Source organism: Protopterus annectens, chromosome 4.part1, assembly GCF_019279795.1.
Source record: "Protopterus annectens isolate FY-2018-M chromosome 4.part1, PAN1.0, whole genome shotgun sequence".
NCBI classification, from domain to species: domain Eukaryota; kingdom Metazoa; phylum Chordata; order Ceratodontiformes; family Protopteridae; genus Protopterus; species Protopterus annectens.
The window spans coordinates 124,806,975-124,830,197 of NC_056734.1; the positions used below are offsets into that span (position 1 = coordinate 124,806,975).

Below are 23,223 nucleotides of genomic sequence, written 5' to 3' on the forward strand. Positions count from 1 at the left end.
CAGTCGTTGGTCTCAGTGAGGCCTTTCTTCAGGATGTCAACGTCACTTGGGGAGTTAATAATAGCTCCCAACTTGCAATCATCTGTGATCTTTGTCAGCCAGAGTCCCTTCGTGTTGGCCTGGACTTCAGAGAAGTAGATACCAAACCGGAGAGGACCCAGGACCGAACCCTGTGGGACTTCACTCATGACTGGTTGGCAGTCTGACTTGGATGCATTGAAGTATAGGGAGAATGCATTCACTGGGCTGATGAAGGAGACTATTCCCTCACTTTTGCAAGGAGCATTCCCTCAAAACAGCCCTGTCCTATCCCCGAGGCAAAAGTGGGGGCTCCCCAGTCTCCACCAGGGAGTAGGCATCGCCTAGGATGCCAGTGAGTGAGTGCAAACCCCACCCTCCACCCCAGGAGAGGTGAGAGGGCATTGCCCCTTCACTTCTTATCCTTCTATTGCTGGGGCCACAAATTTAACCTGTCACCTGGGTTACATTTGGGAATCCCTCCCTTGCACCCAATTATATCCCTATTTTCATGGGTTCAAATTTGGCTTCCCTTACTTTGGGGGCTGTTCCAGATAAACCTTCTTAATCACTGCTGCAAGATTCTAAGTTGTTTTTCACAGTCTGCTTGGTCAGTGCCAAGCTTGTTAGTGTCTTCTGGGTTCCATCTGTGAGCCAATTTGCAACCCACCTAGTGATATATGGGTTGATGCCTAGATTAGCTAGGTTTTCTATGACTCCTGAGTGGGGAATGGTATCAAAGGCCTTGTCCAGATCAAGGTAGGCTGTATAAACCACCTTGCCTTCTTCCACAGCTGTGGTGACTCACTCAAAGAAGTCGACCAAGTTGAGCAGGCATGATCTAACCTTCACAAAACCAAACTGTGTTGGATCCAGAGTTTGGAGATTCCCTATATCCTTGTTTATTAGGGCCATGATAATGCATTCCATAGCTTTGCATGCCAGACTCATCAGGCTAATGGGGCAATAGTTGCCAGGGTCTGTAGTTGCACCTCCTTTGTGGAGATGGATGACTGTTGCAGTGCGCCATTTATTAGGGACAAAGCCTGAGATGAGGCTTTGATTGAACAGGACACACAGTTTTGGTACCAGTTAACTCTGTAGTTCATGTACAACACTGCCAGGTCCCATAGAAGCTGTATTTCTAGGCCTTGGACAGTGCTGTTGTAACCTGTGCAGCAGTAATACTGGGTGCCTGGCAGTCTACCGATATTGTGATTGGTCCTTTCGGGGGGAGAGAGAGGTAAAGTTGGCACTGAATCTGTCGGCCAGTATATTGGCAATATCTGTTGGCTCAGTATAGGAGGTTACCATTGTGCAGCAGCTGAGAGCAAATCTGGGTATTGCCGTGGAGATTCTTTAACTATAGAAGGCCGTGTGGTTGTCTTTACTATCTGCTGCAATTCTGTTTTCATAGCTAGCTTTAGAGGATTTGATGCGAGATCTCAACTGTTTGTTGAGGATGATAAGGGAGTTTTTCCAGTCATGGGACTTCACCTTATTCCGCATCAGTTTCTTCATTCTGTTGTAGAGTTTGTTTATGACAGAGGAACTCCAGATTGGCTTCCTTTTTTTGAGAGCGTCTTGGTTCTATTGGGTATCGCAAGATCCATGCATTTGTTTACGTGTTCGTACAGTGGATTGCTGTATGATTCGGCAGTCATGCAACTATTCACCACTTGCATGAGTGCCGTGAAGTTAGCCACCTCTGTTTTTAGGAGCCCAGAGTTAGCTTTGGAGAAGTTTTTCATGATGGTTACCTTTATGGGGGTGAGGGGGGATGTGGATTTCCAAGGTGATTAGTGTGTGGTCTGATCTAACCAGGAAGGAGTTGACTATTGGTGTAGAGCAATGGTCGCCCATGTTAGTAATGACCAGGCCAGGGATGTTGCTACCTCTAGTGGGAGTAAGAATGAGCTGGTCCAGGGCATTGGAATTAATGAATTCCAGGAAATGTTGGGCAAGTCTATTGGTACATGAGTAGTTTTCCCAATTAACGGAGGGGTAGTTGAGGTAGGCCAGTATGAGAGTGTTAGGTTGGACTAACCACACAATCCAGAGACCTCAACCTCATTACCACAATCAACAGAATGTGCTGGAGGGACAGGTTCATAACCCAGAGACTGCCCATGCTATGGAATAGACTTCCCATACATCTCGGGACAGAGCTGGCCCTCTTCAAGAGAAATCTTGAGTAAATGGGAAATAGAAAATTCACCCCGGGGATCACTCCAGTGGCTCTACTCGACAGAGGCACTGGAAACTAAGGTCGGGTGGCACATTGCCAGGGTAATCCTATGGGCTAGGCTTGTAAAGGCTCCAGGACCATTAGCCTAGTACACACTTATGAACCTTATGACCCTAATATTCTCCAGCTTGCTTAGGAACATGGAGTGCAAGTCTTGAGACTTGGTTGGGGACTTATAGCAGGCTACGACCTGAATCGCTGTCTTACCTAGTTTTAGCTGCACCTGAAGTATATCTGATGCGTTATGCTGAGTTACCAGTCTGGAGGTATGCACATCCTTTATGAATATGGAAACATGACCACCTTTGGAGCTTCGGTCCAAGTTTTGGGGCCAAAAGGTGTGGAATGAGTTGTTTGCCTGGTAGTGCAGGGTTGCTTTCTGCTGCTTTGAACCAGGTCTCTGTTACAGCACAAATGTCGATGTTCTCCACTTTGAGTGCTTCGAGCGAATGCATTTTGAGATTTAGACTTCTAGCATTGAGCATCATGACCCTCAGATTACATTTTTTTGTAGCTGTTATGGTGGTACTTTGGTCTTTGGAACACAGCTTAAAAAAGGCACTATAGGGGTGGCAAGAACCTTGGCCAGTATCCGGTAGCCCGGGGGTGACAGATGCAGGCCATCTCTGGCAAAGCATCAAGGTCTGTCAGTCATGTCATCCCAGGCAGACAGATACTGGATCCCCTTGGAATGACACCAGAAACTTAACCAGTTGTTGAAATCATCATTTTCTGTGTGTACTGTGGTATCATTCTGGGTGATGGTAGGATGCTACTCAGGGCTAGGGTCATACTCGCCTGGGCTACTTAATTTGAGAGCTCCTTCATGTTTCTTTTCATGTAGTCCAGGGAGGTAAGTCTCAGGTCATTCACACCCACATGTACAATGACAGAGTCATATTTGTACCTGTTGTTGAGGGACCTGAGTGTGTTCATTATGTGGCAGATTCTGGCACCTGACAGGCAGCTGACTGTTACTTTCTCCTTATTCAACCTAGTATGACATCAATGTGCCTCACTATCGAGTCACCTATGACTAGTGTGTTGGGCATGCTGTTTTTTCTTAGGGGCTTTGGTTGAGTAGCACACTGTTTAGGAGAGTTGTGTGTCTCATGATTAGCGTTGTGTTGTGGTGGATGAGTGCGTTTCTGCCTTGGAGGCCTTTGCTGTTTGAGTAGATTTTTATTGAGAGCCTCCACAAAGGTGGGTGTGTGGTTTGTGTTTTTATGTGAAGACAGTGCTGGTGTGTGTTCTGGAGGGCTATGTGTTCCATGTGGTGTGGTGCAAGTGTTGACCTTCTCCTCTTGACCAGCTATTCCTGTCTTGGCTGGAGAGTGCGTGGCTTCCAATTTGGATATATAAGTGCATCTCTCGCAAGTCTGAGTGTTGGGAGGTAAGAAGAGAGGGTTGTCAGTGTACATGAGGCAGTTGCTACATTGCCTCAGGATGCCCAAGTTCACCAGGTTAATAGGAGAAAGCACAAGGAGCTGACTTTTAGATATCACTGGATGGGTGGGCATTAGCTACTGGAGCAGTTTCCTTGTAGAACGTTTAGTGCTAGTAGCACTTTTGTGTGCTACAATAATTGCTACAAGAAGTCTGGTAAAGTCCTAGACTAATAAGCTAGTAAAAGTGCAGGACAGGAGAGAACTAGCAGATCTAAGGGAAAGATTGAAGAGCAGACTTTTTGGCACTGCTCAGAAGCTTACAAACCGTCCTGGATATAGCAAATCTGTATCTGGACTAGACTAGTTACAGGAAAGGTGGGAAAAAAGCGCAAACGCGGGCTTTTAAACCAGAAAGTTGAAAGAGATGGAAAAACTGCCAGTAAACTACAATTTCTGGAACAGAAACCAGTCCTGTTGTGGTAGGCTACCTAGTGCTTACCACACCCACTGATAAGCTAGAAGGCTTCCCTCCAAAACAGAAAGGCTTGGGGGGGGGGCTCAGAAGCTTACAAACAATCCTGGATACAGCAAATCTTTATCTGGACTAGACTAGTTACAGGAAGGGCAGGAAACAAGCTTAGAACTTTTTTTTAACAGAAAAGCAGCTAATACAGCACTAAAAACAATTCAAATGCAGTGCAAGTTACAACACTTGAGTTGTAGCAATATTAAAGCAAATACAATTTAAATAAATGCAATTTATTCAACCGGTATTCTGAACTGAATTCAATTATTGTTTTATTCAACTCTGAACAGTTAACTGCCAAAAATATACTTACCAGCTGTATATTTCCAGATAGATTCTAGCAATGGTAGATTTTTTTGTAAGTAAAGTGGAAAGGGAGAAAGGAGGAATGGAGATAATTCAAGGTTAAGAAACTAAGTGGGTTGGCCTTCTCAGATTTTCCGTCTGTTTTAGGTAGAATGAGCTAATGACACTAGGTTGGGAGGAGTGTCCCAGATCAAATTTACAGTAGGGGCGAGCAACTGTAAAGCCATCAAGTATGATAACAAGACACCAATAGGGAGGGAGGGTAGGAAACTAAATCAGTTACATGATAGTTCAAAAAATAGATGCTAGAAAACCAGATGTAGTGGTCCAAGAAAAGAAAAAAGTAACATTGATCATTGAAATGGCCACACCCAGTGACTGCAGTGTCCTGTGCACAGAGAGACACAAAGTCAAAATATCGGGATTTGCAAGCAGAAATGAGAGCAATGTGGAAGAAAGATTCCCAGATAGTTCCAATAGTAGTAGGAGCAATGGGGTCTTATAAAAAAAGAGTCTACAAATCATATTTAGATATGCTGCCACTACATGTAACTCTGTACGAATTACAGAAAGAGTCATTACTGGGCACATTGCGGGTGCTGCGAAGAGCATTTTTGGCTGATATCAAAGAGTGAAACAATACCAATTTCATGAACTTTAAATATAGTTTGACTTAGGAATGGAGTCCATTCCAGTCATGGTATTAGAAACCCAAAAGATTTGGAGAAATTAAAAAAAAATGAGAGGGTGCTGCATACTTTGGCCATGCATAGACAGCTCTGATTTTATTTGGATAAGACTTAAGGCTATTAGAAAGTCTGATCAGTTGTTTCTTTTCATCCAAGGGCTTTACGATTAGCTGTATCCAAGCAAACTTTTGCTTCTTGGATCTCCAAGGCTATTTCTTTTTGTTATACTTTTCATGGTAAGCGACTTCCTTCTTCTGTAAAGGCTCATTCTACTTGAGCTGTGGCTTCTTCTGGTGCTTTTTTCAAAGAGTTAGATAATAATTCTGTTCTTGAACCAGAAGTACAAGTTGGATGGCATCTCCAGAGCTAGAGCTGGTTTTGTTAGGGCCATTCTTCATGGCTTCTTAGATGGCTCTACTGCTCCTTCCTCCTCCCAAGATTCTTCCTGAGCTTTGGCACTCTCCCAAGCGTAAAGTAAACTACAGCAGTGAATATAAGGAGCTAGTACAGTTGTGTAAAATCTTACCATAACAGTAGTTTTCCTTTCCTTTACTGCTGCAGTATTTATTCCCCCTAATTCTGTTCTTTCCTGGATGTACTGAATACCTCCTGGGCTTCCTTAGACCGGTGTTCCTACTGGGGCAGTCGGTTCTGTGGATGGTACATCCAGACATCACCTTTATGCCCTACGCTATGTGAAGAGTGTACTGGGTGACATTCGGCATACCTTAGAGCAACCGTAGGCTTTGGTATACCAGCCGATGTTGTGCTTCCATGGCAGAGAATCCCAAATGTAAAGAATACTGCAGCAATGAAGCAAAGGCCATCTACTGTTGTGGTAAGATTTTACACAACTATACTTTTAATCTACAGATAACTGAATTCACTAGGTGACTCTCTAGTCTTTCTTATTCATCCATTTTAAACAAGTAAATGACTTCCTTGTACAACCAGTTATCGATTTGTGGGTTTTTAATAAGATGACAGACTGAGTTTGTAAAACCCACAAATGAGGTAGCAAAAGGTTTAGACAAAGCTTCCCTCCAAAAAATTAAATTGAATCCTGTAAATAAGGATCTAGACCACTGTCTTAACAGCCAGGGCATTTCTGATGCACTGTAATAGGCCATATCATAGAATTTGTCGCCATACTAAATTCAGTGTTATTCTAGCTGCTTTATCAGAACAACTCCTCACTGTGTCAAGGGCTCATACTGTAGCCCCATTCAAAGTAACAAGAATCACTGTCAATATGAAGAAAGTTCCTAACTCAGTCCTGTGATGAGCTCTCTTTAGTTCTCATTGTACTCAGTCCATGCCAAGGTATTTGCTACTCCGTATTGAAAAGAAGCAGTTACTTATTGCTGGATATCTGGCATGATCAAGAACGTGGTAAAAAGTCTTGACCTCTTTTAAAAGTCCAGCACTGTCATACCTCACAGATGAGAGTCTCTCAGGTGACACTGGCATCATACTAGACACAGTTTGGGGTATAAGCAGCCAAGTCAGAATCTCTCTCACTGTGTTGGAGGAATGGAAATGGTGGATTAACCCATCCAGTGTGACAGTAGTGATGGTGATCTTCTGTTTTGCACTGATAGTGATTTGGGTGATTTCTCACAACTGGAGTTGTCATTTGTTTTTTGTTTTTTTTGAACCCATTATATTTCAGGAGTTTCCAGCATTCTGAAAGAATTCCTGAGTGAATCATTCTGCAGTATATTATTATAAATGGCACCTCACAAAAGAGGTAGTACTGAATCTGTTTTGAGTCTACTTCTGTGGTATATTCCTTTGCATTAGCAGAGTACAGTTGCTGTGGTACTCCTCAGTAGTGCCTAATTATGCACTTTTTTGCTTATTTGCATTGTCCTTGTTATTGTTAAGATAGGTGATTATGCCATTCCTCCACTTCCACTAACCAAAAACATCCTGATCAAAGTTCAAAGGAATCATGCCCAGAGGATACTTATTGCCCCATTTTTCTATTTTTTCACACTGACTGTCCCCCACTGTCTGATGATCAACTGCCTCCATGGTCATTTGACCCATTTGCTCCCCATATGGAAAGTTTTCTACATAGGCCACCTCATTAGTAAGGGTATCTCATCCACGGACAAGGTGGTCATAATATCCCTGTATTCTTCTCTTATAAGACCTATTATTGAGTACAATGCCCCTTTCGGCATGTACCTCACAAAGCACATGCAGCAGTTGGAGAGACCACAGTGGTTCCTCACCCAGAGAATCCAGGGCCTCAAACATCTACCCTACACAGGCTAAAAGCCCTGTCCCTCTACTCAGTCTCCTCCAGACTCCTCAGAGGTGACCTCTGGCATGTAGAGCAATCTCAGACCCCGCCTTCATGGGACTGTTGCATATTCGCAAGTCAGGCTCCGCTCGAGTAACCTGCACAAGTGACTCAACCTGGTCTGTGACATCAGTACTGTCGTCGGCGGGACAGGTTTTTGTCCCAGAGACTCCCTGTCCACATAAAGCAAAGTACCTCGTTAAACCTTTTTTTAAATGCAACCTGGTTAACTGAATGGCGAACAGAAAATACACCCCTGGGATTCCACCTGTGTCCCTGCTGGACAGTGGCATATGGTGCTAACCTATTGGAACATGGGCTAAATGGCTGGCTAGGCTTGCAAGTGCCTCAGAGACAATAGCCTAGTAACTTCCTATGATCAGTAGAGTGATGGTTTACCTAGCTATCATTCAGAAAACCCATCTGTGGTGGTTTAAGAGTTTCTGTTGAAGCTTCCCCAGACCCAAAACCTGCATGCATTGAAGTATAGGGAGAATGCATTCACTGGGCTGATGGAGACTATTCCCTCACTTTTGCAAGGAGCATTCCCTCAAAACAGCCCTGTCCTATCCCCGAGGCAAAAGTGGGAGCTCCCCAGTCTCCACCAGGGAGTAGGCATCGCCTAGGATGCCAGTGAGTGAGTGCAAACCCCACCCTCCATCCCAGGAGAGGTGAGAGGGCATTGCCCCTTCACTTCTTATCCTTCTATTGCTGGGGCCACAAATTTAACCTGTCACCTGGGTTACATTTGGGAATCCCTCCCTTGCACCCAATTATATCCCTATTTTCATGGGTTCAAATTTGGCTTCCCTTATTTTGGGGGCTGTTCCAGATAAACCTTCTTAATCACTGCTGCAAGATTCTAAGTTGTTTTTCACGGTCTGCTTGGTCAGTGCCAAGCTTGTTAGTGTCTTGAAAGAAACAAAGGACCACCATCACATATTTATGAGTATTTCTTAAGTATGAGGGAGGGATTGAAAAAGGTAGAACCAAAGGAGACAAGTTGACCCATACAGTTTGTTTGTCGAAAGGTTGTTTCATACAGAAGATACCCATGCCTGCTAGGAATTCTTCTAAGATGTGGATAAAAAGTGTGCACATTTGTGTGTAACTAATCTTTCTGATGTACAGGCATTGAACAATTTCAGAAGTGGTGTCTGTTCATGTAAAAGCCTGAAAGTTGGCAGTGACCTTTGTCACCTAGCCAGTCCGAGGTGGATGGGGTGATCATGATTTTCGGTCTTTCTTTCAACAGTCTTTTCTTCAACTTCAGTATTGTACTTGTCTTTATTTTGCTGCTACTTAGTAGACTGTCTTTTCTAGGCTTATTTACCTTATGAGACTTTTTTTCTGTAGATTACTATTTTGAAATGTTATCTCCCTAAGTAATAAGTAACCATTTTGGCTTGTTACCTTTTTCATCGCCCCCCCCCCCATCCAGCAATGAAAGTTTTCTACCTTTTCATGTGCCCAAAATGGTACCTGTCTAAGTGAAACATGAAGTCTTACAGGAGTACACATCAGCAATGCATTTCCTTTATTAATTTGTGTGTGTGTACATATATATGGATTTACTGTGGAAGCTCGAACTTTCAAAATCTGAATTTCATATGGTTGACACTGTAACATCAAAGTTTTGTAAGGTGGAAACTTCAGTAAAAAATAAATACATTTTTTTTTTTTACGTTTATGCAGGGGGGGCTTGCCACACTGCGCCCCCACCCCTCCTGCTAATTAAATATACTAACTCTGAGATCGCACTACAGTGAAATGAATGGTAAATTTCCCATTCCACAGTGTACGGCAGTCTGCATGTAAAGCATTCAAAGTTTCAAAACTTTGATCTTATGATCTTAACCATATGAAGTTCAAAGTTTTGGAACTTTGAGCTTTGAAAGTAGAGCCATATACATATGAATGTCTGTGTGTGTATGTGTGTGTGTATGTATATGTAAATATATATATATATATATATATATATATATATATATATATAATTAATTAATTTTTATTTATGTAATTTATTTATTTGCAGTTTGTTTACGGGACACTGAACCAGTTTTCAATGGAGGTCAGGGGAGAAAAGCTCCAAAAACGGTTTTACAATAAAAATAACAGACTGTTCAAATGCAATTGTACAATAGAAATCAGCAGAATATCATGATACAATATTTTACAATAAAAATTGATAGTAAGGCAATTATACTTAGATTTTTAAATTAAAGAGTGAAAAAAAGTTTAAAATTTATACATTTATTGGAATAAAACAAGACAACCACAAAGTGGAAGAGGAGAAATGTATTGAAGGAATGTTGTTATGGAGTATTCTTAGGACATATAAAATTACAATAGTATGGGATAGAAAGAAGTGGGATATATATTTTCATAAGGCAGAAATAAGAAAATAATTAAGAATGAGGCCTTAAGCAGGGAAGGATGCTAGTTGGTTTTAATTACACAGTGAAAGGTGGATAGGAAATAGTGGAGAAATAGTGATATGATAACAAGTAGGATAGAGAAGGCTAGGGGTGCAGAGGAGGGTGTCAGGTATGGTGAGAACAGGAACAATCCCATCATGAGGAGAGGTGGGAGTGAAGGAGATTCTTAGAGGAGGAGAGGTTATGGGTAGTACGAATATGTGGAGGAAGGGAATTCCATAGTCGTGCTAGTGAGAAAGATAGCAGAAGTGTCCCTGAAGTGTGTATAGGCTTATGTACTTCTAGGAGGTTCTGATTGCTGGACCTGAGTGGCCTGCTAGGCTGGTGTATATGGAGGGTGGGGGAGAGTGATGGACAATATGATGGTCTGAAGATGAGTTTATGGGCAGTGGAGAATTGGATGTATGAAAGATAGTTTGGGAGTTCTAACCAGTTCAAGAAGTGGAGAGCTTTGCAATGGTGGGAGGAGGAAGAGTTGGATCCGGTAGCAGACTTGGCGATTTTGTTGTAGCAGGAAGCTAGTTTGGACTTTAGGGAGGATTGAAGGTTGTAATGGGGAGGAGCACCATACAGAAGGGAGGGGAGGAGATAGGTAGTAGAGAGGGGTCTGTTTGGATGAGAGGGTGAGATAACTGTTGTGGCGATATAACATGCCCAGTTTTTGATGTGTTTTCCTATTATTAGTTTGTAAGTGGATGACAAACTTTAGTTGATTATCAATTAGGACTCCTAGAAGTTTAGAGTGGGCAACTATTTCAATTGGTGTTGAATTGTGGCTAGTTATAGAGAAAGAGTTCTTATCGATTTTACAGGCTTTAGAAGGGAGAAATATCATGATCTTAGATTTTGAAGGGTTTAGAGCAAGGTGATTATTGACCATTCAAGACTTGGTGCAGGAGAAATCTTCTTGAGTTAGTTTCATGAGTGTAGGGAGGGATTTGGCGGAACAGATAATTGTAGAATCATCAGCGTATTGGACTAGTTTACGTATGTTTGTATGTATGTGTGTGAATTTTTTTTTTTTACTTTTGTCTTATTATGGTGTTTAAGATGTACTTTATTTTCCTCAAAATGCTGCAAGGAATTGTAAAGCATTGTTTTTCAATATCAGGACAGTGAGACTTCCAAGATGGCTGCACATTGTAACAGCTTATTTCTAGCTCTCCCAGTGTGAAAACAGAAACTCATCAGAGAAGTCCAGTAGACAGCTCTGCCCTACCCCTGAGCCAAAACTGGGACTTCTTGTAGGCATGGCTATCTTCTGTATGAAACCACCTTTCTACAAACCGAAACTGTATGGGACAACTTGTTTTGTAATATATAACACAAATGCTGGAACTAGACATTTAACAAAAAAAGTATTAGACATAAAAGGAAGGAATGACAACTTTGTAATACAATGATGCTTTCTGTAATGTCTTTAAATGTAAATGGCCTCACAGATTCAAAAAAGAAAGAGTAGTGAACTTTATTAAAAAATGTAAATAGTTGTGCTACAGGAGACATACTGATAAAGGTTTTCAGGATGATTATTGAGCAGAATACCTGGGACAAAGGAATAGAGGAGTACTTATATTAATTGCAAGAGGACCTCCAATAGTGATAGACGAAGATAAAAAAGATAATGGCAGATTTGTAATGCTAAGGGGCTAATGGCGAGGGAGGACGATTACACTGGCATATATTTGTATTCCACCTAAAACTGCTATAATGGAAGAAAATTTTGTAGGAAATGATAAATGTTAAGTTGTCAATCTCGCCTTCATTCTTGCTTGATGGGTTCGGAGCCGATCCCTCGGCTCCGACTCGGCACTTGCTAAGCTCGAGAGTCACTTTTACCAGCTCGAGGCAGCCCCATATCCCATGATGCAAGGCGGTAAGTACCCAGATCTCGTTTGCCGCTTCGCTTAGGAGGTCTTCTTTTTACCAGCTCCTGGTAAGTTATTCACTTTTGTGAGATTTAAGCCCCTTTTAGTAAAAAAACCTTTTATTGATAGTTTTAAGTTTATTTTGTACTTTTTCTGACAGAAAATCCCTGTCTCCTTTAATTTTGTTAGTCAAACTTTTCCCTATCCCATCCCCCCCCTGTTAGGGTGTGTGTGTTGGTTTTATAGAATACCTTTTGGTATTTTATTTAAGTTAATTTTGACTGGTGTGTGTGTGTGTGTTTTTCAGCACCATGTCAAAGGAGAGGGTCTCAGGTTTTAAGAAGTGTGACTCGTGCTGTCAGAAGATGTCTCTGACAGACGGTCACACTTCTTGCCTGGATTGTCTGGGCCCTCTTCACCTGCAGGACTCCTGTGCTATTTGTCATTCCTTCAGCCAGAGAGTCCTGCAGGAGAGACGTAATAAGCTGATACTTCGGGGCCTTCTAAGCCGGAGGGCTCTCCGGCTAAGTCGGCTCCACCAAAATCAGCAAAATCTTCCAAGGCCCAGGCTTCTGTATCTAAGCCTGCGGCCTCGGCTCCGACTGCATTGAGTCGAGATCGCTCCGGCTGGAGCCGATTCTAGCTTAAAGCCTTCGGCACCGATGGCTATCGGTGCCGAATCTGTATTGACCACCGATGTCGGCTCCGCTCGGTTCCCCCACCCATGTGGCACAGCATCGGTGTCGGCTCGATCGGCTCCGACACCGTTATTTTGGTGGCTGTATCGGCTCCGGCTGGAGCCGATACATCGAAGGCTTCCTGTCGGCTCCGAAATCCGCTCCGACAGGATCTATACTATCGGGTCCGATGGCTCTTTCCAGGAAGAGATCGAGGTCTCCTTCCTTGGAGCCGATACTTTCAGCTCCGGCTTCACCTCTTCTATCGGAGCGGAGCCATCGGAGCCGATCTTCAAGGTCATCCAGGTTGTCAGATCATGACCTAGAGAGAGTGGTCAGTAGATTACTTAAGTCACAGGTACTGGCCCAAATGTTACACAGTCCGTCTCAACAGACGACTGTTGGTCCACACCCCGTTACAGTTCCTCCTTCAACTCTACCCCAGAGCTTGGAGTTGGAGTCTTCGGGAATGGTTACTGCTACGGCTGGAGGACGGATACCCCCTTCTGTTCCTTCAGCCTCTACTCTTATCTCCTCTTCGAGACCTTCCTTAGAGGGATTCGGTGGTCGGGCTTCCATGGTCTCCTCCGAGGGGGTGAGTGGCATCGGACCCTTGTCCCAACCCGCTCTTCCCCTTGGAGCCTCGGCCTTGGTGAGCTCGGCTCCCACATCTGCCTCGGAGACTTCCCTTCGGTGGTCCCTGGGTTCCTAGCTCTTGGAGCGGGTTCTCTCGGACCTGCCTGGGAGGGAGCATTCGAGTTGTTGCAGAGTGTACTGGCCACTGGTATCAGTCAGCAGTCTGTTCCCGTAGCTCCTCCCTCTATAGTACCTGTTGACATCTCTGCCACTTCTCTTGCTACAGGACCCAGAGATCCTCCGCCTCAGGTTTCCCCATTGAATTTCCCCTCTTCCGAGGAGTCTCCTGATGTCTCGGGAGATGCGCGTAGGAAGAGGACTTGGGAGAGGAAGCATGTAGACTCCCGAGTCTGTCACTTCGGATACTGACTTTGATGAGTCAGAGGGATCCCCTAGATCCCTCTCTGAGGATGTCTCCTTCTCAGACATCCTAGAACTTCTGAAACAGAGGGGAAACTGGCCCACCAACAATCCCTCTGAGGATGAGTCAGTATACCTAGAGGCGTTTGGATCTCGGCCCTCCACCTCCTGGGTGTCTCCGCCTTTCGACCCCCAGGTTATTGCACGAAAGGCGTGGGCAGCTCCTGACTCTGTAGAGCCAGTCCCTAGGAGGACTTCAAAATTTATCACTGCCCCGTGTGACAAACAATTCCTTACTAAGGGTGTCCCCGCTGATGCCATGGTGGTGGCTGCGGCCACCAAAAAGGAACTTGCAGATCCTTCCGTGCCCGTCCATCCTCCTAATAAGGACTCTAGGACCATGGATAGGTACGGTAAGCGGATGTTTTCCTCCGCGACCTTTGCTATGCGTTCGCTGAATTACCTATGTCACTTCACCAGACTCCAGAGGGATATCCTGAAGGAGCTGGGAGAAGTAGTTCAGGATCCTACAGCTGCAGGAGCTCAAGAAAAATTGCTTCTCAGCTAGGAACCCTCAATTCCATTGCAAACTCCTCCATGCGGCTAATATCTTATGCTGCGGATGGAGCGAGTAGAGCCGCAGGCACAGGTGTGGCTCTTAGACGCCAAGCCTGGATGCGGCTATGTGATTTTGCGGATCCCTTTAAGGCGTCCTTCACAAATTCTCCCTTTGATGGGTCAGCTTTGTTTGGCCCTCAGGTGAAGGAAACCTTGACCAGGTGCGAGCAGGACGGCAAGACTCTTTCTGCTGTTGGAGTCCATTTTTCCACCCCTTCTAGGCCTTATCCCAAAGGACAGAAGGGTGGGAAGATGTGGTTCCGTAAATCCCAAGGAGTCACGCCGGATTCACGTGGTCAGTTTACTATGGCTATCTTCTGTATGAAACCACCTTTCTACAAACCGAAACTGTATGGGACAACTTGTTTTGTAATATATAACACAAATGCTGGAACTAGACATTTAACAAAAAAAGTATTAGACATAAAAGGAAGGAATGACAACTTTGTAATATAATGATGCTTTCTGTAATGTCTTTAAATGTAAATGGCCTCACAGATTCAAAAAAGAAAGAGTAGTGAACTTTATTAAAAAATGTAAATAGTTGTGCTACAGGAGACATACTGAGAACTGATAAAGGTTTTCAGGATGATTATTGAGCAGAATACCTGGGACAAAGGAATAGAGGAGTACTTATATTAATTGCAAGAGGACCTCCAATAGTGATAGACGAAGATAAAAAAGATAATGGCAGATTTGTAATGCTAAGGGGCTAATGGCGAGGGAGGACGATTACACTGGCATATATTTGTATTCCACCTAAAACTGCTATAATGGAAGAAAATTTTGTAAGAAATGATAATTTTTCAGCAAGGAGTGTTATTTATAGGTGGGGACTGGAGTTTTATTTGGAGTGGTGAAAATGTGTCTGGGGGGCCCAGAAGGGAATAACAAAAAAGGGTAGATTTTTGAAGACATTTATAAAAATATTTGGCGTGGAAGATGTTAATTAATTAATAGAAGTTTGGAGTGAATTTACATATTATTCCTCGCAATATAAAAACTGGGCTAGGCTAGATAGCATTTACATTTCACTGTAACGTGCATTTAATGTCTTGATACCCAATAACCATTTTGGAACGTGCACCAATAATAGCTAAAATAAAAAAAGCACAGGGTAGTGAAATAAAAATAAGACATTAGTGCTTCTCATCCATCTGTTGAAAAAAAGGGGAATTTAAGGAATGTGTAGTGGAGACTACTCGAGCTGTTAGAGAAGATTGAAATTTCTTCTGAAAATCTAAGGAGTGGGATAAAAATGGGGTGGAAATAAAAGAAAGGGAGCTATGGTTAAGAAGTAACAAGAATTAACATTTGTCAGTACCTTTAAATAAAGTATTGTAAAATAGGGTGACTCTCACAGAACAAGATGAATATCAACTGCTTTTTGATAACACTAGAGTACAAAAAAATTTAGCATAACGACTCCAACAGAAAGCAAAAAGGGCTGTCACCAAACTTAAGGAGCCTAAAACAAGGAAGGTAGAGGTATTAGAAATAAATTGGAAATTCTATGAGAGTCTCTATAAAGCTGAGAGAAAAAAATCAAGAAAAGATACAAATGGAATGTTTATGGAAGAATTAAATATGCCAAGGTTAGAGACAGATAGATCAATTACTAATGGTTAAGATAACAGGAGATGAGATAAAAATTGTGATAACCAGTCTACAGGAAAATTCACAGGAATAGATGGTATTCCTGTGGAAGTTTGGAAGCTAGGAGGAAAAAAATTGCTAAAGATATGGAACGTTTTGTTTAACAGTATTTTAAGTGGAGAAGCACCAGTGTCCTGCAAGAAAGCAGTGGTAGCTGTAATACCAAAAGTGGGCAAAGATCCATCAGATCCAGCTTCATACAACCCCATTTCAACACTAAAACATGATTGTAAAATGTTCATGTCTATAATGGCTAAAAGAATGGCAAAAGTAATGCCAAAACTGATGGATATGGCTCACTGTGGTTTGGTTGAGGGAAGCCAAACATTTGACAACATTAACAGAACACTGATGATTTAGAGAGAAGCAGAATGTAAGAAAGTATCATTGTTGTTGGTGGGTCTTGATACATAAAAAGTATTTGACAGTGTAAGCTGGGACTTTATGAGCAGGGCAATAAAAGCATTTGCATTTCCTGAAAAAATTCTAAGGTTGATTAGGAGGATATATGAGGGATTGGAAGTGGACATTTAAAGTGGGTGGGGTGCTCTCTGATCATTTCTGCTAGAGCAGAAGAACGAGGCAGGGGTGATCTCTTTCCCCTTTATTATTTGCATTATATTTAGAACCATTGGCAAATAAAATAAGGGACTCTGAAATTCAATGACATAACTGGTATGGTAATCAAGAAAAGCTGGCTTTATTTACATATGATATTATTTTATACCTGACAAAACCAGAAAGAGACATTACAATGTTGTGGAACATTTTGAGACAGTTTCAGATCTTTACGGGATACAAAATTAATGAAGCTAAAACAAAGGCAGTAGCGGTAAATTATGTATCCACACACAAATTGGTTCAGCAATATCCATATTTTTGGGGACATGATAAATGAAGTATTTAGGAGTATGGATTAAAAATAATTCTAGTGTAGCAGTTAAGGATATGTGGGACGAGACTAAACAAAAGATAATATAAAAACTGAGAAAATTGAAGCTTTGTTACATGGATATGGATTATAAAGTGCAAGCAGTTACAATGTTTGCAGTCCTTTTAGTCTTGTACACAGGTCAGTCATATTTTTATCAACCAGAGGAGAAGTGGTGGATAGCAGTTAATAAATAGCTGAAGGACTTTATCTGGGAGGGAAAGACAGAGAGTCAAGTGGGTAAAGCTGCTTCTTCCTAGAACGGGGCGGATTAGGTTCACCCAATTTGAAGGGGTGTTTCTGAGCTACACAGTTAAGACTCCTGCACATAGCACAAGTAGAAAACTACATTTCAAAGTGGAAAGGGATGAGATGAAATGGGGGGAAAGCTCAAGAAATAAGGAGAGACTGGGATTTTGGATGCAGGCCTTTAAGGAGAATAACAATAATCATGCAGAATATTGTTATCTATAACGTAGCAGAAAGTATTCTAAAAGCGAAGCCAACACAGGATTGGAGAAAGGAGATTCTGCCTATAGGGATGACTGCAGTTGGGGATTTAGACAATAGGCAAGAGGGGGTGGAATTTATTGGAGAAAAACTGGAAAGAAACCAAGGTCTTAGTCTTTTGGCTTTTCCAGGTTAGGGGTCACCACAGCAGAACTCTGGTCCGCTAATGATTAGCAGTGGATTTTTACGGTGCCGTGTTGCCAGCCCGACGCCCAACCTTCAAAGAAGGCACACCCATTCATGCACGCACCTACCTGCATGTCTTTAAACATCACTCGACCATGGGGAGGACATGCAGACTCCACACAGAAGGCTCTCCAGACGAGAATTGAAAGAACCTCTTACTGTGAGGCGACAACGCTAACCGCTGCACCGCCGCAGCCTGGAAAGAAACCAAGGTATTGGGAGCAAATAACTAGAGACAGAAAGATGATAGAATGGGAAGATGCCAAGAATATATTTGACTGCAGGTTAGAGATTGCCTTCCCTATCAGGGTTTGATATAAGAATTTAGGCAAAGAGAAGGAAATAGGGGGTCCTAATGAAAGACCAGCACTGGTAGAGTTTTTAGTAGAATCTAGAAAAGAAGCTGCCATTAAAAAAGGAATACTTGATTAGTTGAGCATATAAAACATTGCATGATAACTGTAAGAATTTATCAGAGGAGGTTAGAAAGGATTGGGAAGAGAGATTGGATAAACAATTCACAACAAAAACAATGGAGGGATATGTTTGTCTCCCAAATATGCAACAAAATCTAGAAGAGTTAGGGTTTTTGCCCGGAAATGCTTGCATAGATATTTCTATACCCCAAGTAGACTCCGGAGTTTCTCCTCAGGCAGACAGCAAATGTTGGAAGTGTGACGGGGAAGAAAGAGGTAATTGGGAGCATATTTTCTAGGGGTGCAGTGAATTGGCAGTCTTTCTGGATTCCCTGCAGAATGCACTGTCAGAGATGCTGGGTGGGCAGATTGGTCTGATGAGGGAGATGATTTTTCTGAGGTATGATGCAGAATCGGAATTGCCTAGGCATTGTAAGGCCTTGCTGTGTATAATAATGGTGGCTGCCATAAAAACCATTACTAGAAAATGGAAATCAAAATCAAAAAGTATACTGGAAATAGTGAATATAGTAACAGATAAAACAACTGGAATTGTGGTCTTTGGAAAGGGTAGGAGCAAACTATGTAGTAAAAAATGGGAACTGTGGGAGCACTACAATGGAGCAATGAGGTTTAAAAGGCGGCAAGACTTAAATGAGCTATGTAATGTTTGAAAAAGATTGGGCAAATTATAAGTGGTGTGTAATGTTTGCAACTGGGAGTGTGACAGTATAGTTTGTGACGTAAAATGCTTGTAACTGAGATTGTGTTGGTGTGGTTTGTTTTAATTTATATAAATGTATGATTGCTTATGTAGTAAGTGATGGTTTAATGAAAGCATTTCTTTTAAAAAAAGGCAGGAATTGAATAATTTATGTAATGTTACTTAGGCTATATGATATATAGCAATATATGTGAAGTAAAATGTTTATATTAATTATAGTGTGATTACTTTTATATGAATGCAAATTTGCCAGTGTCACAAGTGATAATTCAATAAAGTTGTTTGAACAAACAATGTCAGGGCAGTAGCCATTTTCTGCCCCTCCCCCCCCAAATCATGACTATTCTGCAGGAAAAAGGGACAGGTGGTAACCTTAACCCAGTGTCTGTTTTAAGTTAGGATTTTTGGGTCCAAAGTGTGCGTACAGTCTTGGGAAGGAATGCTAAAGAAAAAACAATACTGTGAAAGACTGTACTGAGTCTAGTGATGGTTAGCAGCACTAAATTTGTATAAAGGCATAATTAATGTTATGACAGATGCAAGTTATGTGAGAGAGAAGTTGTAACCATGTCTTAAAATATCAGTGCCACAGCAAGCATAACTATTTACATTTTACTTATTTGAAGGTTTGCTTTTAAAGTGACTGTCAGGGTTGAAGGACTGAAAAATAAGTGAAGCAGCTACCATATGTAACACCACATGGAGTGAGCCATCAGCAAGATTGTGGGGATTATGTAAAGAATGATCTCTTTACACTGACAAATTTATTTATATTTTGTCTCCATTTTGCATGCCCTCCAGCTGACCATCAGCGGCACCATTTTATCTTGAATGTCCCTGGTACCATCTCAAGGGGCCGGGACCACAGTAGTAACAGGTGGAGAAGGGGAAATGGAGTGGAGCAGCTAACAGCATCACATTTTTTTTTTTTCTGTAGACACAGGAGATTTTTATATGTCCTGAATGGACAGAGCTGCTGATATCACACACATCAACCAGTGTAACTGGACTCCCCATCAATGGCTGTTTGCCTCTAGATAGTGGCACCACCCCATCACCACAAAGGATGTCATATCACAGGCATAAACCCCTCATTCCAGAGTGGGTGACCAGGCAAAGCTGTACCCTTCCCACTGCCCACCTAACTCGTCCAACTTCTGAGCTAACTGAACTGTCATCACCTGGGTCATAGGGCTCCATCCCTTTATGCAGTGGAGCTAGGAATAGAGTTATTTAATTACTATATTTTGATAAATAGATCTATTAATGAAGGAACTATCCCTTCCATCTGGAAGATATATAGCACTATATCCCCCCATTGCTAAAATTTTGGAAAATGTATCCATAACTCATTTACAGGCTCCATCAACTTTAATCGCAACGAAAATTTCATCTGCACTGCACTTCTCAATGACTTATCTAAAGCCTTTGGATATGAACCACATACACTTTTGCACATTCTCTTCTTCTTTCACTTGATACTCCTGCCATATCCCAAATACTATCTGTATTCAATATGCAGATGATTCCATCTAGGTAAATACATATATATTGCTTGATTTGCCAGCTTTTAGAACATACCACACACATCACTGCCTTCTGAAAAAACAACTGCTGGTTAGAACTTCCTAATCAGCTTAAACTTCAACAACTTATGATAGCTCACAAAAACCCTGCACCAACCCTCCAAAACTCCTATACCAATCAGAAACAGCTAGCTCTTCAAGCAAACTATTAATCAAAACCACTATATCTAAAAACTCTGCAGGTGACTGCCTGTTCTCAAACTCTGTTGAAAATTTTCAGATATCTCATCTGACTTTCTCTCCACTTTTCAAAAGGAATCTAAAAGTGCATCTCAACACAAGATGCTATTTCTTTTCTTGTCATCTGCCTTTTATAATCAACCCTCAGATATCTGTTCTAGACCTCTCCCCCCTTTTTAGACCCTTCACACAGTACTTCTTCAAACTTCCTCTTTTTCTTTTTTTTTTTTTTTTTTTTTTTCTCTCTCTTTTCTTTTTTTTTACCTCTCATTACATTACACCATTCTCTTAAAAAATGTGTGTACTTTTTTGTATTGTAAAGTATTGACCTGACTTAGGTGTTCCAGATATTTAAAAAAAAAAAAAAAAAAAAAAAAAAATTTTTTTACTGTTTGTGTTTGTTATACTTGTACTTGTTAGTACTTCTTTTTTCTGAAAAACCATGTAATACTCATTGGAGCTTTTCTCCCCGGGCCTCTACTGAAAATGGACATATATCCAGATAGACTAGCCCGGTCAACAAATGTAAAATAAATAAATAAATATCTTACTTTGGTTGACTAGATTAGTTCCACTAGGCACAGTCTGTTTTCCGGGGGATACTAGCTGAGTTTTTTTTTAATAATAACTAGAGGAGAGTTGACTAGTGATAATGGAATTATTGCAGACATGTTATCAAAATATTTTGTATATTACTTGGAGCAGGAACGTTCTCATAGGAAAACATAGGGCTGACCTGGATGTTTAGCTGTTGTGTATGGCATTTTCTAATGCATGGCTTTTCTGATTAGGTTTCATTTCTCTCTGCTAAAGGGAAAAGGGTTCTGTAGAAAACTACCTCCACTCCTGGATTTTGTATTTGTATGTCTGCGCAAATTGTGGTGGTGCAGCAGTAGCGTTGTTGCCTCACAGCAAGCGGTTCTCCCGTTCGATTCTCAGCTGGAGTGCAGGGAGTGCCTTCTGTGTGGAGTCTGCATGTCCTCCCCATGGTTGGGTGGGCATTGGAAAGACATGCATAAATGGGCGTGCCTTCGTTGAAGGTTGAATGTCGAGCTGGCACCTTGCCGTTCATGAAAATCTACTGCCAATCATTAGCAGACAAGAGTTCCGCTGTGGCCACCCCTAACCGGGAAAAGACAACAACAACATGTCTGTGCAAATTGTGGATAGGTGCTTCATTTTCTTAGTTTTTTTCTACTGAGAACTGGTGTTGAAAGTGGATGCACAAAGGTGTACAGGACAAACTACACCCTCAGCAGTGCAAAAGACTCGTTTTCCTTTTTTAGAAAACATGAGTGAAATGTATTTATACGAGCAGGTTGTCAACTGTCGTGGAGTACTTTTGCTTGCACAAGATGTCCTTGAGTCTGTTTTTACTGACTCCATAATCACTTTTTTAATTTATTCTAAACATTCTGTCCCAAATTAATATTCTCACACCATCACCTCTGCAGTGTTATCAAATTTTAAATGTATTTTTATTTTTTCCAGAGCCTACTAGACTTAGAAGAGGACCTGGATAATTTGGAGCTTGAAGATATTGATACAACGGATGTCAATTTTGATGACGATTTCTTAGATGACTAAATTGCACAAACTGTTCTATTTAAGCGACCAACTTTTTTAAAAGTACTTAAGATTTCCTATTTTCTGCATGTTGAGGGAAGAAACTGGAGAACATTTCTTCCTTTGGTGATGTCAACAACCGACATGTAATGGATGCAGCTGATATCAGTATATTTTATACTTTGTGAAGAGGACTTTTATTTTACAGATGATGTGTTTGCACAGGTGGCATACCAGAGGTGAAGCGTTTCACAGTGCACATGTTCAGCTGTGTTTGCAAGGATTACAAATAAAACGTATTACTCCTTATTTGCATTGTAGTCAGTGTTTGTTGGCCATTGGATCAAATTCCACAGGTTGAGGGTAATCTTCCTTTTACATCAATTAAGCCGGTTTTACAGCTTTGAAGTAAATTAATCTGAGCATTTTCCTGCATTTAAAATATATTTGTGTGGCCATATCTGTAAATATTATTTAATAACATATATGCTGGTGAGTACGTGTTTATGTATGTAAATATGCCATACTGTTTCATTGTGGGGCTCACTGCTGCAGTAGGATCCAGAGCCATGGAAAATGACCACGGTTGTATGTCCTTCCTCCAGAGATCTGATTGTTCCTAAGTGTGGTTGAACTCTTCCATTTCCCATGAAGTCACTGCAGTAACTAAAATGTAGAATAACCCTCACCTCGTTGACTTGTTTTTTGCTGGAAGAAGTGATCTCTCAAATGTCCATCTGTCCTTCCCGGTGAAGGGAGGAAAGTCTCCTACCTCTCAGGAAAGTCAGTGCTGTTTATGCAGCTGTAAAACCCATTCCCTTTCCTTTCTCCACTGCATACCTTGAGAGAGGGATTTCCCATTTCACAGAGAATGAGCTTCTTATATCAGCTATCATATCGGTCAGCATAGTTGTATCCTCAGGTTACAAAGTAGAATTTAGTGCCCCCCCCCCCGAGTATGCTTTCCATCCCCCATAAAAGCGTAATCTGTCAATCTTAATGAGTTGTGGAGTGATTGAAAAAAATCTCGAGAGGGTTTACCCAAGGCTTTTCCTGGTTTTAAAGGAATGGCCTCCAGAGAGGCTTCCTAGATGTGTCACAATAGAGTAAGTTTCTAGAGCTGACAGAGTTAAAATGGGTGACTTTATGAGCCTTTCTCTAACTTTACCAAAAGCCCTGTAGGTCACTCTAACCCCTATGGATATTTACTTGACCATCTCTTTCCAAAAGCAATGCAGACTGAGATTTAGGACCGGTCAGGAACATTTTAATTTCATCTCTCTTTTTTTTTTTTTCTTTTAAACTTTCCGCTGTTCCCAGTGCATTTTCCAAATGCTTCATCTCGGTGTTCATCCATGTCAAGACTCAGTTAATCCATGTGTTCT

The 23,223-nt window shown here is 41.7% G+C and overlaps 1 protein-coding gene across 4 annotated transcripts in view; it reads left to right on the top strand.

The window, feature by feature from the left end:
• Window positions 1–22,147, top strand: part of COPB2 (COPI coat complex subunit beta 2) — a 1,357,654-nt gene extending 1,335,507 nt beyond the window's left edge. For all 4 annotated transcript variants that reach the window (XM_044070023.1, XM_044070026.1, XM_044070024.1 and 1 more), the window contains one exon: window positions 21,764–22,147. In XM_044070023.1, the coding sequence (XP_043925958.1) occupies window positions 21,764–21,859 (96 nt within the window). In that variant the 3' untranslated portion in view covers window positions 21,860–22,147. The remainder of the gene's footprint in view (window positions 1–21,763) is intronic.
• Window positions 22,148–23,223: the final 1,076 nt, after the last annotated feature.